The sequence below is a fragment of the Pseudophryne corroboree genome, chromosome 4 (assembly GCF_028390025.1).
Source record: "Pseudophryne corroboree isolate aPseCor3 chromosome 4, aPseCor3.hap2, whole genome shotgun sequence".
NCBI lineage: Eukaryota > Metazoa > Chordata > Amphibia > Anura > Myobatrachidae > Pseudophryne > Pseudophryne corroboree.
In genome coordinates this window covers 301137952-301154069 of record NC_086447.1, presented here as the reverse complement: position 1 = coordinate 301154069, position 16118 = coordinate 301137952, and the positions used below count along the sequence as shown (strand labels likewise).

The 16118-nt window shown below is 47.1% G+C and overlaps 1 protein-coding gene across 1 annotated transcript in view; it reads left to right on the top strand.

Moving 5' to 3' along the window:
* The window catches only part of NCEH1 (neutral cholesterol ester hydrolase 1), an 89235-nt gene that overhangs the window by 42505 nt on the left and 30612 nt on the right, over positions 1-16118 (top strand). Inside the window, exons 3-4 of the mRNA XM_063916267.1 lie at positions 9439-9508; positions 11105-11276. Coding sequence (XP_063772337.1) covers positions 9439-9508; positions 11105-11276 — 242 coding nt within the window. The remainder of the gene's footprint in view (positions 1-9438; positions 9509-11104; positions 11277-16118) is intronic.

Below are 16118 nucleotides of genomic sequence, written 5' to 3'. Positions count from 1 at the left end.
TATTTTTTTTTATTTTTATTGCTGGAACGGTAAAATCCTAAAAAAAAATGGCGTGGGGTCCCCCCTCCAAAGCATAACCAGCCTCGGGCTCTTCGAGCTGGTCCTGGTTCTAAAAATGCGGGGAAAAAATTGACAGGGGATCCCCCGTATTTTTAAAACCAGCACCGGGCTCTGCGCCTGGTGCTGGTGCCAAAAATACGGGGGACAAAAAGCGTAGGGGTCCCCCGTATTTTTAACACCAGCATCGGGCTCCACTAGCTGGACAGATAATGCCACAGCCGGGGGTCACTTTTATGCCGTGCCCTGCGGCCGTGGCATTAAATATCCAACTAGTCACCCCTGGCCGGGGTGCCCTGGGGGAGTGGGGACCCCTTCAATCAAGGGGTCCCCCCCCCCCCAGCCACCCAAGGGCCAGGGGTGAAGCCCGAGGCTGTCCCCCCCCATCCAATGGGCTGCGGATGGGGGGGCTGATAGCCTTTTGTGATCATGAAAAGAATATTGTTTTTTCCAGCAGTACTACAAGTCCCAGCAAGCCTCCCCCGCAAGCTGGTACTTGGAGAACCACAAGTACCAGCATGCGGGAGAAAAGCGGGCCCGCTGGTACCTGTAGTACTACTGGAAAAAAAATACCCAAATAAAAACAGGACACACACACCGTCGACAGTAAAACTTTATTACACACTGCCGACACACACATACTTACCTATGTTCACACGCCGACATCGGTCCTCTTCTCCATGTAGAATCCACGGATACCTGAAAATAAAAGATCAATATACTCACCTCAACCAGGGTCCAGAGATAAATCCACGTACTTGTAGAAAATAACAAACCGGACACCCGACCAAACGGACTGAAAGGGGTCCCATGCTGACACATGGGACCCCTATCCCCGAATGCAGAGAGACCTCTCAGTGACAGCTGTCACTGAAAGGTCTCTAAAGCCAATCAGGAAGCGCAGTTGCGCTCACCTGATTGGCTGTGCGCTGTCTGAACTCAGACAGCGCATCGCACAGCCCCGTCCATTATATTCAATGGTGGGAACTTAGCGGCTAGCGGTGAGGTCACCCGCCGGTCAGCGGCTGACCGCGGGTTAACCCCACCGCTACCCGCAAAGTTCCCACCATTGAAAGTAATGGAGCGGCTTTGCGATGCGCTGTCTGACAGCACAGACAGCGCACAGCCAATCAGGTGAGCGCCACGGAAGTAGCGCTTCCTGATTGGCTGAAGGGACTTCAGTGACAGGAGTCACGTGATGTCCCGGCATTCGGGAGAAAGGGGTCTGATGTGTCAGCATGGGACCCCTTTCAGTCCGGTATGGAGCGGGTATTTGCGTTTTGTTTTTTTTACAAGTACGTGGATTTATCTCTCTGGACCTGGATGTACCTCTGGACGCTGGAAGGTGAGTATAATTTTTTCACAGGTACCTCGGATCGTCGGAGACCGTGGCAGTCGGCGTGTCAACATAGGTAAGTATGTGTGTGTCGGTAGTGTGTAATAAAGTTGTACTATCAAGGTGTGTGTGTACTGTTTTTATTTGGGTATTTTTTTCCCAGTAGTACTACAGGTACCAGCGGGCCCGCTTTTCTCCCGCATGCTGGTACTTGTGGTTCTCCAAGTACCAGCTTGCGGGGGAGGCTTGCTGGGACTTGTAGTACTACTGGAAAAAACAATATCTTTTCTCTAACGTCCTAGTGGATGCTGGGGACTCCGTCAGGACCATAGGGGGGGTTAGCGGGCTCCGCAGGAGACAGGGCACATCTAAAAAAGCTTTTAGGTCACATGGTGTGTACTGGCTCCTCCCCCTATGACCCTCCTCCAAGCCTCAGTTAGGTTTTTGTGCCCGTCCGAGAGGGTGCAATCTAGGTGGCTCTCTTAAAGAGCTGTTTAGAAAAGTTTTTTTTTAGGTTTCTAATCAGTGATTCCTGCTGGCGACAGGATCACTGCAACGAGGGACTTAGGGGAGAGACTTGCAACTCACCTGCGTGCAGGAGGATTGAAGTCTTAGGCTACTGGACACTGAGCTCCAGAGGGAGTCGGAACACAGGTCAGCCTGGGGTTCGTCCCGGAGCCGCGCCGCCGATCCCCCTTACAGACGCTGAAGAACGGCAGAACGGAGGTCCGGAAACAGGCGGCAGAAGACTCCTCAGTCTTCATGAAGGTAGCGCACAGCACTGCAGCTGTGCGCCATTGTTGCTACACGGCTCACTGATCTCGGTCACGGAGGGTGCAGGGCGCTGCTGGGGGCGCCCTGGGCAGCAATATAGATTACCTTAGAGGCAAATAAATACATCACATATAGCCATTAAGGCTATATGTATGTATTTAACCCAGGCCAGTTTTCCTAATAACCGGGAGAAAAGCCCGCCGAGAAAGGGGCGGAGCTTATTCTCCTCAGCACTCAGCGCCATTTTCCTGACCAGCTCCGCTGGTGAGGAAGGCTCCCACTCTCCCCTGCACTACAGAAACAGGGTTAAAGAGAAGGGGGGCATAAATTGGCGATATAATTATATATTAAGAGCGCATATATATAGAAACAACACCTTCTAGGGTTGTTATATACATTATGGCGCTTTTGGTGTGTGCTGGCAAACTCTCCCTCTGTCTCCCCAAAGGGCTAGTGGGTCCTGTCCTCTATCAGAGCATTCCCTGTGTGTGTGCAGTAGGTCGGTACGTGTGTGTCGACATGTATGAGGAAAATGTTGGTGAGGAGACGGAGAAAATTGCCTGTAATGGTGATGTCACTCTCTAGGGAGTCGACACCGGAATGGATGGCTTATTTAGGGAATTACGTGATAATGTCAACACGCTGCAAGCCGGTTGACGACATGAGACAGCCGGCGGACAAATTAGTATCGGTCCAGGCGTCTCAGACACCGTCAGGGGCTTGTAAAAACGCCCATTTACCTCAGTCGGTCGACAGACACTGACACGGACACTGACCCCAGTGTCGACGGTGAAGAAACAAACGTATTTTTCCTTTAGGGCCACAAGTTACATGTTAAGGGCAATGAAGGAGGTGTTACATATTTCTGATACCACAAGTACCACAAATAAGGGTATTTTGTAGGGTGGGAATAAACTACTTGTAGTTTTGCCTGAATCAGATAAATTAAATGAAGTGTGTGATGATACGTGGGGTTCCTCCGATAGAAAGTTATGGGCGGTATACCCTTTTCCCGCCAGAAGTAAGGGCGAGTTGGAAAACACACCTTAGGGTGGATAAGGCGCTCACACGCTTATAAAAAACATGGCGTTACCGTTTCCAGATACGGCCACCCTCAAGGAGCCAGCTGATAGGAAGCTGGAAAATATCATAACAGTATATACACACATACTGGTGTTATACTACGACCAGCAATCGCCTCAGCCTGGATGTGCAGCGCTGAGGGGGCTTGGTCGGATTTCCTGACTGAAAATTTTGATACCCTTGACAGGGACAGGATTTTATTGTCTATAGAGCATTTTAAGGATGCATTTCTATATATGCGTGATGCGCAGAGGCATATTTGCATTCTGGCATCAAGAGTAAATGTGATGTACATATCTGCCAGACGAAGACACGACAGTGGTCAGGTGAGGCAGATTCCAGACGGCATATGGAAGTATTGCCGTATAAAGGGGCGGTCCATTGGATCTGGTGGCCATGGCAACAGCTGAAAAATCCACCTTTTGTTACCCCGAGTCACATATTGGCAGAAAAGGACACAGTCTTTCAGTCTCAGTCCTTTCGTCCTCATACGGGCAGGCGGGCAAAGGCCAGTCATATCTGCCCAGGGGTAGAGGAAAGGGAAGAAGACTGCAGCAAGCAGCTCATTCCCAGGAACAGAAGCTCCTCACGGCTTCTGCCAAGTCCGCAGCATAACGCTGGGGCCGTACAAGCGGACTCAGGTGCGGTAGGGGGTCATCTCAAGAGTTTCAGCAACACTCGCAAGGGAACTCCGGGATCCTACATGTAATATCCCAGGTGTACATTGGAAATTCGAGACGTCTCCCCCTCACACAATTCACAGGCTGTATTCCCAGCAGGTGATAATCAAAGTACCCTTCTTACAACAAGGAAGGGGGTAGTATTCCACACTATATTGTGGTACTGAAGCCAACCGGCTCGGTGAGATCTGAAATATTTGAACACTTACATACAAGCGTTCAAATCAAGATGGAGTCACTCGGAGCAGTGATAGCGAACCAGGAAGTAGGGGACGATATGGTGTCACTGGATATCAGGGACGCTTACCTACAGGTCCAAATTTGCCCTTCTCACCAAGGGTACTTCAGGTTCCTGGTACAGAACTGTCACTATCAGTTCAGACGCGGCCGTTTGGATTGTCCCCGGCGCCCCGGGTCTTTACCAAGGTAATGACCGGAATGATGATTTTTCTTAAAAGAAACATGGACGCTTTCCTGATAAGGGCAAGGTCCAGAGAACAGTTGGAGGTCGGAGTAGCACTATCTTAAGTAGTTATACGACAGCACGAGGGGATTCTAAATATTCCAAAATCGCAGCTTTTTCCGACGACACGTCTACTGTTCCTAGGAATGATTCTGGACACAGTCCAGAAAAACGTGTTTCTCCCAGTGGAGAAAGCCAGGGAGTTATCCGAGCTAATCGGGATCCTCCTAAAACCAGGAAAAGTGTCAGTGCATCATTGCACAAGAGTCCTGGTAAAAATGGTGGCTTATTACGAAGCAATTCCATTCGGCAGATTTCCCGCAAGAACTCTTCAGTGGGATCTGCTGGACAAATGGTCCGGATCGCATCCTCAGATGCATCAGCGGATAACCCTATATCCAAGGACAAGGGTGTCTCTCCTGTGGTGATTACAGAGTGCTCATCTTCTAGAGGGCCGCAAATTCGGCATTCAGGATTGGATGCCGGTGACCACGGAGGCCAGCCTGAGAGGCTGGGGAACAGTCACACAGGGAAAAAATTTCCAGGGAAGTGTGATTAAGTCTGGAGAATTCTCTCCGCATAAATAAGCTTAGAGCAAATTTATAATGTTCTAAACTTAGCTAGACCTCTGCTTCAGGGTCAGCCGGTATTGATCCAGTGGGATAACATCACGGCAGTCGCCCACGTAAACAGAAAGGGCGGCACAAGAAGCAGGAGGGCAGTGACAAAACTGCAAGGATTTTTCGCTAGGCGGAAAATCATGTGATAGCACTGTCAGCAGTGTTCTTTCCGGGAGTGGACGACTGGGAAGCAGACTTCCTCAGCAGGCATGACCTCCACCCGGGAGAGTGGAAACTTCATAGGGAAGTTTTTCAACATGATTGTGGACCGTTGGCAAAGACCAAAGGTGGACATGATGGCGTCCCGCCCGAACAAAAAACGGGACAGGTATTCCGCCAGGTCATGAGACCTTCAGGCGATAGCTGTGGATGTTCTGGTAACACCGTGGGTGTACCAGTCAGTGTATGTGTTCCCTCCTCTGTTTCTCATAACCAAGGTATTGAGAATTATAAGACATAGAGGAGTATGAACTATACTAGTGGCTCCGGATTGGCCAAGAGGGACTTGGTACCCGGAACTTCAAGAAATGCTCACAGAGGACTAAGGGCCTGGGGAGCTAAGAAGGGACTTGCTTCAGCAAGTACCATGTCTATTCCAAGACTTACCGCGGCTGCGTTTGACGGCATGGCGGTTGAATGCCGGATCCTGAAGGGAAAAGGCATTCCATAAGAGGTCATACCTACCCTGGTCAAAGCCAGGAAGGAGGTGACCGCACAACGTCATCACCACATGTGGTGAAAATATGTTGCGTGGGTGAGGCCAGGAAGGCTCCACGACGGAAATTCAACTAGGTCGATTTCTACACTTCCTGAAAACAGGAGTGTTTTGGGCCTCAAATTGGGGTTCATTAACATTTAAATTTCGGCCCTGTAGATTTTCTTCCAGAAAGAATTGACTTCAGTTCCTGAAGTCCAGATTGTAAAGGGTGTATTGCATATACAGCTTTTTTGTGCCTCTAGGGGCACCGTGAGGTTTCAACATAGTGTTGGGATTTCTTAAAATCATATTGGTTTGAACAGCTCAAATCTGTGGATTTGAAATATCTCACATGGAAAGTGACCATGTTGTTGACCAATATCTCACATGGGAAGTGACCATGTGTTAGCCCTGGCCTCGGCCAGGCGATTGTCAGAATGGGCGGCTTTGTCTTACAAAAGCCCATATTAAAATTTTCCATTTGAACAGGGCAGAACTGGGACTCGTCTCCAGTTTCTTCCTAAAGGGGTGTCAGCGTTTTCACCTGAAACAACCTGTTGTGGTGCCTGCGGCTACTAGGGACTTGGAGGACTCCAAGTTACTAGACGTTGTCAGGGCCCTAAAAATATATATATATATATATATATATATATATATATATATATATAGTTAGGACGGCTGGAGTCAGAAAGTCTGACTTGCTGTTTATATTGTATGCACCCAACAAGCTGGGTGCTCCTGCTTCTAAGCAGTCTATTACACGCTGGATTTGTAGTACAATTCAGCTTGCACATTCTGTGGCAGGCCTGCCACAGCCGAAATATGTAGATGCCCATTCCACAAGGAAGGGGGCTCATCCTGGGCGGCTGCCCGAGGAGTCTCGGCATTACAACTTTGCCGAGCAGTTATGTGGTCAGGGGAGAACACGTTTGTAAAATTTTACAAATTTGATACTCTGGCTAAGGAGGACCAGGAGTTCTCTCATTCAGTGCTGCAGAGTCATCCGCACTCTCCCGCCCGTTTGGGAGCTTTGGTATAATCCCCATGGTCCTGACGGAGTCCCCAGCATCCACTAGGACGTTAGAGAAAATAAGAATTTACTTACCGATAATTCTATTTCTCGTAGTCCGTAGTGGATGCTGGGCGCCCATCCCAAGTGCGGATTGTCTGCAATGCTTGTACATAGTTATTGTTACAAAAATCGGGTTATTACTATTGTTGTGAGCCATCTTTTCAGAGGCTACTTCATTTTGTTATCATACTGTTAACTGGGTTCAGATCACAAGTTGTACGGTGTGATTGGTGTGGCTGGTATGAGTCTTACCCGGGATTCAAGATCCTTCCTTATTGTGTACGCTCGTCCGGGCACAGTACCTAACTGAGGCTTGGAGGAGGGTCATAGGGGGAGGAGCCAGTACACACCATGTGACCTAAAAGCTTTTTTAGATGTGCCCCGTCTCCTGCGGAGCCCGCTAACCCCCCCTATGGTCCTGACGGAGTCCCCAGCATCCACTACGGACTACGAGAAATAGAATTATCGGTAAGTAAATTCTTATTTTTATTATCACAAAAGGCTATCAGCCCCCCCATCCGCAGCCCATTGGATGGGGGGGGACAGCCTCGGGCTTCACCCCTGGCCCTTGGGTGGCTGGGGGGGGACCCCTTGATTGTAGGGGTCCCCACTCCCCCAGGGTACCCCGGCCAGGGGTGACTAGTTGGATATTTAATGCCACGGCCGCAGGGCACGGCATAAAAGTGACCCCCGGCTGTGGCATTATCTGTCCAGCTAGTGGAGCCCGATGCTGGTGTTAAAAATACGGGAGACCCCTACTCTTTTTGTCCCCCGTATTTTTGGCACCAGCACCAGGCGCAGAGCCCGGTGCTGGTTTTAAAAATACGGGGGATCCCTGCCCAATTTTTCCCCTGCATTTTTAGAACCAGGACCAGCTCGAAGAGCCCGAGGCTGGTTATGCTTTGGAGGGGGGACCCCACGCCATTTTTTTTTCCATTTTTTTCCCGTTTTTTCCCGTTTTTTAAAATCGCGGCAAAATCCGCCAAATCGGCCGATTTTCGCCCGCGATTCTGGCGAATCCGTTTTTCATTGAATATGGTGAATTCCGGAAGCCACCTTCCGGAATTCACCTGTCGAATTAAGTCGAATTAAAAAACGGCGAAAAATTGCCGCGATTCGTCGTGAATTGCATATACCCCATAGTGTATGTTTCGAAAATGTTTCATTTGTTGTAAATATGCTGTGCTAGGCAAGTTTTAAGATTACGGCTGGTCTAACCCACATAAATCAGACCACATTCACACTGCAGAGCATATAAAAAATTTTTTTAACAACACGTAATAAATTCTTTTATGGGATACATTTTCTCATATAGCTAAATTCTTTTATTTAAGTGGTTTTACTTTTCACTGATCTGCACATCGGGTAGAAACCCTTTGTCCGGACCTCTTCTCCCCTTCTATACTGTGGCTTACCAGTGTGTTTTTCAGCGATGAGCCGGTCTATAAATACATGGTGGATTATCTGGTATTTTATCCCCTATAACCAGATCTCTCTTAAGTTAAGTATCTTCCTTTTTTTTTTTTTTTTTTTTTTTTATTTTTTTAATAAACTTGTTTAATCTCCTTTTGAATTTGAACTATACTAACTAATGAAAGCCCCATCAAATTTGTTTGTACCTTGTTCAGAATTATCCGATTCCTTTTCAAGTAGAAGTGAGAATTTCATAGTCCTGGCCACCCAGGACCAAATAATCTAGCTTTCATAAAAGTCATCTCGTTATTGCAACAACAAAGAAAATGTACTACAAAATGTAATAATATTGGTTGCTGCAATTTTCTTACATTTATTTAATACTGTATACAGTTTAGAGAAGGTGAAACGTAAACGTATTGTTTCTACAACTAATCTTAGACAATAGAGAAGGTGAATTATACAGCTCCAACTTTACTATTATGAAATCCTTTCCAATTTTCATATTTTCATATATATATTTCATATAAAGTATTCAGTATAAGTAATATAATATATAGTATAAGTAATATGTTAACACCAAGTGCTATAGCAAACATCACAACTTTTTGTTTTCTGCAATTAGGATGCGTCCCCTCAGAAACAGTCCATGCTCTTCTGAGCCACCCTGGTTTCTTCCTATACCCTAAGGACCCCCCATCCATACTGCACACACTGGCCCCCTGTACAATCTGCCTCATGTCTGCAACTCCTTTGTAAAACTCTAATGTACTTATTCTGGTTTATGTGCAGTTTGTATATTATATGATTTGTACTTCTGACTCACCAGTACTGCAAAGTTTTGTTGCTCCATACTAATACAAGATCATGATTTAAGGGGCACACCTCCCATCTGTCCTGGAATAGAAACAAATCACCTCCCTCTCCAATCTAACACCTACGTATGCACAGTTGGGAGGAATGCTCTGGCTGCTGCATGCCTTCCAATATTCTTCAACGTGACGTTTGCATTTGGATTTTCTAGAACCTTACTATACTTTTTATTTTAACCTGTTAAAATTAGTGACTGCCTTGTTATGTTTGAAAAGTCTGCATTGTTTTAATAAGTATTCAGATCAGCACTACATTCACCTTTCCCTAGTTTTACTTATAAAGACTGCTTTGTGTTTTAACTTGTGTATATCAAATGCTGGACCGCTGCCTGCATGTAACAATTTTATAAAACATATATTATTTGTTTTAGGAACGAGGTCCTATGACAGCCTGTGCCGGAAAATTTCAGAAGATGTAAATGCGGTTGTTGTTTCCATTGAGTGAGTTTGAACAATGGGCACCTGATTTTTCTGCATGCTAGTTTGTCGGATTAGAACACTCTGATTTACAGAATTCAGTGACCTGATTAATAAAACCTATTTAGAAGTGAATTTTATTAAAAAAAAAAAAAAAAAATGCTGAAATGTAGTTATTCAACTCTGTTGAAATATCTTCTTATTAGAAGGGTGTATACTCTGTATGTTTGATTAGCAAACACGATAAGGCCAAGCATAATGGACTATTTGCCATCATGTTTGTTTTATAGCTCTAGATACTAATGAGTAGGTCATGTTAGCATAAGCCCTCCATTTTTTTCTTCATCAGACAACTTGGTGAATTCAAATTTGAAAACTTAGACTTGTTATATGTAGAAGTCCTGCTTACCACTAAACTATCTCACTATATTAAAGACAAGCTGTTAATTCTGACCTTTGGCAAATGTGTGTGTGATTTCCTTACTATTGTTTGCCTTAAACTATTTTTCTCAGTAACCAAAACATGAAAAACTATCTCCAAGGCAAAGATGAATTAAAATGTGGTCCTTTCCCTCAAATGCTTTTATAGTATTTTGAAATGACTTTGTGGTAGATGTATGAAGAGCTGTAAAGAGTGGAGATGTGGGCCAGCGGAGAAGTTACACATGGCAACCAATCAGCTGCTCCAGATAATTTATTAGAATGCAGTTGATAAATGTTACCTCAAAGCTGATTGGTTGTCATGGGCAATTTCTCCACTGGCTCACTACTCCACTGTTTTCACTGCTTCACACATCTCGCCCAGAGTCATTACTGTATACACACAGATTTGAAGTACTAGTATTTGTGCCAATTACTAAAGTCTTTATGTGTGAAGATATAGAAATATTTATTCAATTTAAAACAATTTAAAGTTGATATTGGTTTGTGTTACAGGACTTTTAGAGACACTGTATAACTCTACTTTGAAGCTGGCTTCAGCCCTTTCCGTTGTTTAAGTATTGTTCTTGTTCTGTTGTTCTGTGACCAGATGTAGTGCAACTTTAAATGCATCTGCCTAAGGATTCAGGACTTGGGTTGAATAAAATTATAACTGTAGCCAGGGCTGCCATCAGAAATTGTGGGGCCCAAGACTGACAAAATAGACAGAGCCCCACCCCCTCAAAAAAAAATTCTGCTGCACCACTCCACCCCTATTTGATGTCGTATATCATGAAGTTACGGACCTGCAGGAACTATTCACAGACAGCTGATGCACAGGGAAGGCTTGATTTGAGAAGTCTGCCCTGCGCGTCAGCCCTCTGTTGTTGTACACACCTGGAACAGCTCTCCAGGTACTGTATCGACGGTAGGAGCCAGAGGTGGGCCTCTCTCTCTGTAAGGGCCCGGGACACCAGTACCCATAATCCCCTCCTGATGGCTGTTCTGAGTAGCTTCATCAGTTTCTGGGGTAAAAACATGAAATGCATTTCATGGGTTTTGTATTTCTTATATGGACCAGAGAATCATGTATTATTGCCCACTTAACCTTGTTAAGTCTCTAAGTACGCTAGTGATACTACACCAGAGTGCCATGGCAGCACGTTTTACAAGCCTGTACATTTGTATTTTGTGTTTTAGGTACAGACTGGTGCCAAATGTTCATTTTCCAGAGCAACTAAATGATGTCTTTGCTGCCACAAAATACTTCATGCAACCAGAGGTCCTTGCCAGGTTTTCTGTGGACCCGCAAAGGATTGCCATTTCTGGAGATAGTGCCGGAGGAAATCTGGCAGCTGCTTTGTGTCAGCAGGTAACATGCACGTCATAGATGTTTCCATGTTTCAACCATGTCTGTGAAAAACAGGTTCAGGTGTTAATAGGTAGTTTAAAACAAAACTCAAAATGAGTAATGCTTTTTCTCTAACGTCCTAAGTGGATGCTGGGGACTCCGTAAGGACCATGGGGAATAGCGGCTCCGCAGGAGACTGGGCACAAAAGTAAAGCTTTAGAACTACCTGGTGTGCACTGGCTCCTCCCCCTATGACCCTCCTCCAAGCCTCAGTTAGATTTTTGTGCCCGAACGAGAAGGGTGCACACTAGGTGGCTCTCCTGAGCTGCTTAGTGAAAAGTTTAGTTTTAGGTTTTTTATGTTCAGTGAGACCTGCTGGCAACAGGCTCACTGCATCGAGGGACTAAGGGGAGAAGAAGCGAACTCACCTGCGTGCAGAGTGGATTGGGCTTCTTAGGCTACTGGACATTAGCTCCAGAGGGACCGATCACAGGCCCAGCCATGGATAGGTCCCAGAGCCGCGCCGCCGGCCCCCTTACAGAGCCAGAAGACAGAAGAGGTCCGGAAAATCGGCGGCAGAAGACATCCTGTCTTCAACAAGGTAGCGCACAGCACTGCAGCTGTGCGCCATTGTTCTCAGCACACTTCACAATCCGGTCACTGAGGGTGCAGGGCGCTGGGGGGGGGCGCCCTGAGACGCAATAAAAACACCTTGGATGGCAAAAAAATGCATCACATATAGCTCCTGGGCTATATGGATGAATTTAACCCCTGCCAGAATACACAGAAAAACGGGAGATAGGCTCCGCCCCCTTCTCGGCGGCCTTATCTCCTCAGCACACTGGCGCCATTTTCCCTCACAGCTCCGTTGGAGGGAAGCTCCCTGGCTCTCCCCTGCAGTCACTACACTACAGAAAGGGTTAAAAAAGAGAGGGGGGCACTAATTACGCGCAGTATTAAAAATACAGCAGCTATAAGGGGAAAAACACTTATATAAGGTTATCCCTGTATATATATAGCGCTCTGGTGTGTGCTGGCAAACTCTCCCTCTGTCTCCCCAAAGGGCTAGTGGGGTCCTGTCCTCTATCAGAGCATTCCCTGTGTGTGTGCTGTGTGTCGGTACGTTTGTGTCGACATGTATGAGGAGAAAAATTATGTGGAGACGGAGCAGATTGCCTGTAATAGTTATGTCACCCCCTAGGGGGTCGACACCTGAGTGGATGAACTGTTGGAAGGAATTACGTGACAGTGTCAGCTCTGTATAAAAGACAGTGGTTGACATGAGACAGCCGGCTACTCAGCTTGTGCCTGTCCAGACGTCTCATAGGCCGTCAGGGGCTCTAAAGCGCCCGTTACCTCAGATGGCAGATATAGACGCCGACACGGATACTGACTCCAGTGTCGACGGTGAAGAGACAAATGTGACTTCCAGTAGGGCCACACGTTACATGATTGAGGCAATGAAAAATGTTTTACACATTTCTGATAATACGAGTACCACCAAAAAGGGGTATTATGTTCGGTGAGGAAAAACTACCTGTAGTTTTCCTGAATCTGAGAAATTAAATGAGGTGTGTGATGATGCGTGGGTTTCCCCCGATAACAACTGATAATTTCTAAAATGTTATTGGCATTATATCCTTTCCCGCCAGAGGTTAGGGTGCGTTGGGAAACACCCCCTAGGGTGGATAAAGCGCTCACACGCTTGTAAGAACAAGGGCTCTACCCTCTCCTGAGATGGCCGCCCTTAAGGATCCTGCTGATAGAAAGCAGGAGGGTATCCTAAAATGTATTTACACACATACTGGTGTTATACTGCGACCAGCAATCGCCTCAGCCTGGATGTGCAGTGCTGGGTTGGCGTGGTCGGATTCCCTGACTGAAAATATTGATACCCTAGATAGGGACAGTATATTATTGCCTATAGAGCATTTAAAAGATGCATTTCTATATATGCGTGATGCACAGCGGAATATTTGCCGACTGGCATCAAGTCTAAGTGCGTTGTCCATTTCTGCCAGTAGAGGGTTATGGACACGACAGTGGTCAGGTGATGCGGATTCCAAACGGCATTTGGAAGTATTGCCTTATTAAGGGGAGGAGTTATTTGGGGTCGGTCTTTCAGACCTGGTGGCCACGGCAACAGCTGGGAAATCCACGTTTGTACCCCAGGTCGCCTCTCAACATAAGAAGACGCCGTATTATCAGGCGCAGTCTTTTCGTGGGCAAGCGGGCAAAAGGTTCCTCATTTCTGCCCCGTGACAGAGGGAGAGGAAAAAGGCTGCAGAAATCAGCCAGTTCCCAGGAACAGAAGCCCTCTCCCGCCTCTGCCAAGCCCTCAGTATGACGCTGGGGCTTTACAAGCAGAATCAGGCACGGTGGGGGCCCGTCTCAATGAATTTCAGCGCGCAGTGGGCTCACTCGCAAGTAGACCCCTGGATCCTTCAGGTGATATCTCAGGGGTACAAATTGGAATTCGAGACGTCTCCCCCTCGCCGTTTCCTAAAGTCGGCTTTACCGATGTCTCCTTCTGACAGGGAGGCAGTTTTGGAAGCCATTCACAAGCTGTATTCCCAGCAGGTGATAATCAAGGTACCCCTCCTGCAACAGGGAACGGGGTATTATTCCACACTGTTGTGGTACCGAAGCCGGACGGCTCGGTGAGACCGATTCTAAATCTAAAATCTTGAACACTTACATACGGAGGTTCAAATTCAAGATTGAGTCACTCAGAGCAGTGATTGCGAACCTGGAAGAAGGGGACTACATGATGTCTCGGGACATCAAGGATGCTTACCTTCATGTCCCAATTTACCCTTCTCACCAAGGGTACCTCAGGTTTATGGTACAGAACTGTCACTATCAGTTTCAGACGCTGCCGTATGGATGGTCCACGGTACCCCGGGTCTTTACAAAGGTAATGGCCGAAATGATGATACTCCTTCGAAGGAAGGGAATTTTAGTTATCCCTTACTTGGACGATTCCCTGATAAGGGTAAGATCCAGGGAACAGTTGGAGGTCGGTGTAGCACTATCTCAGGTAGTGTTGCGGCAGCACGATTGGATTCTCAATATTCCAAAATCGCAACTGATTCCGACGACTCGTCTTCTGTTCCTAGGGATGATCCTGGACACAGTCCAGAAAAAGGTGTTTCTCCCGGAGGAGAAAGTCAGGGAGTTATCCGAGCTAGTCGGGAACCTCCTATAACCGAGCCAAGTCTCAGTACATCAATGAAATGGTTCTGGGAAAAATGGTGGCTTCCTACGAAGCAATCCCATTCGGCAGATTCCACGCGAGAACTTTCCAGTGGGACCTGCTGGACAAATGGTCCGGGTCGCATCTTCAGATGCATCAGCGGATAACCCTGTCACCAAGCACAAGGGTGTCTCTCCTGTGGGGTTGCAGAGTGCTCATCTTCTAGAGGGCCGCACATTCAGGACTGGGTCCTGGTGACCACGGATGCCAGCCTGCGAGGCTGGGGAGCAGTCACACAGGGAAGTAATTTCCAGAGCTTATGGTCAAGCCTGGAGACATCACTTCACATAAATATCCTGAAGCTAAGGGCCATTTACAATGCTCTAAGCTCAGCAAGACCTCTGCTTCAAGGTCACCCGGAGTTGATCCATTCGGACAACATCACGGCAGTCACCCACGTAAACAGACAGGGTGACACAAGAAGCAGGGGGGCAATGGCAGAAGCTGCAAGGATTCTTCGCTGGGCGGAAAATCATGTGATAGCACTGTCAGCAGTATTCATTCCGGGAGTGGACAACTGGGAAGCAGACTTCCTCAGCAGACACGACCTCCACCCGGGAGAGTGGGGACTTCACCCAGAAGTCTTCCACATGTTTATAAAACTCGACAAGTATTGCGCCAGGTCAAGGGACCCTCAGGCAATAGCTGTGGACGCTCTGGTAACACAGTGGGTGTACCAGTCAGTGTATGTGTTCCCTCCTCTGCCTCTCATACCCAAGGTACTGAGAATTATAAGATGGAGAGGAGTAAGCACTATATTCGTGGCTCCGGATTGGCCAAGAAGGACTTGGTAACCGGAACTTCAAGAGATGCTCACGGAGGATCCGTGGCCTCTACCTCTAAGAAGGGACCTGCTCCAGCAAGGACCCTGTCTGTTCCAAGACTTACCACGGCTGCGTTTGACGGCATGGCGGTTGAACGCCGGATCCTGAAGGAGAAAGGCATTCCGGATGAAGTCATTCCTATCCTGATCAAAGCCAGGAAAGATATAACCGCAAAACATTATCACCGCATTTGGCGAAAATATGTTGCGTGGTGCGAGGCCAGTAAGGCCCCGACGGAGAAATGTTTCAACTAGGTCGATTCCTACATTTCCTGCAAACAGGAGTGTCTATGGGCCTGAAATGGGGGTCCATTAAGGTTCAAATTTCGGCCCTGTCAATTTTCTTCCAAAAAGAACTAGCTTCAGTCCCTGAAGTTCAGACGTTTGTGAAAGGGGTACTGTATATACAGCCTCCTTTTGTGCCTCCAGTGGCACCTTGGGATCTAAATGTAGTTTTGGGGTTCCAAAAGTCACATTGGTTTGAACCACTTAAATATGTGGAGTTAAAATATCTCACATGGAAAGTGGTCATGCTGTTGGCCCTGGCCTGGGCCAGGTGCGTGTCAGAATTGGCGGCTTTATCCTGTAAAAGCCCTCATCTGATTTTCCATTCGGACAGGGCGGAATTGAGAACTTGTCCTCAGTTTCTCCCTAAGGTGGTTTTCAGCGTTTCACCTGAATAAACCTATTGTGGTGCCTGCGGCTACTAGGGACTTGGAGGACTCCAAGTTGCTAGACGTTGTCAGAGCCCTGGAAATATAGGTTTCCAAGACGGCAGGAGTCA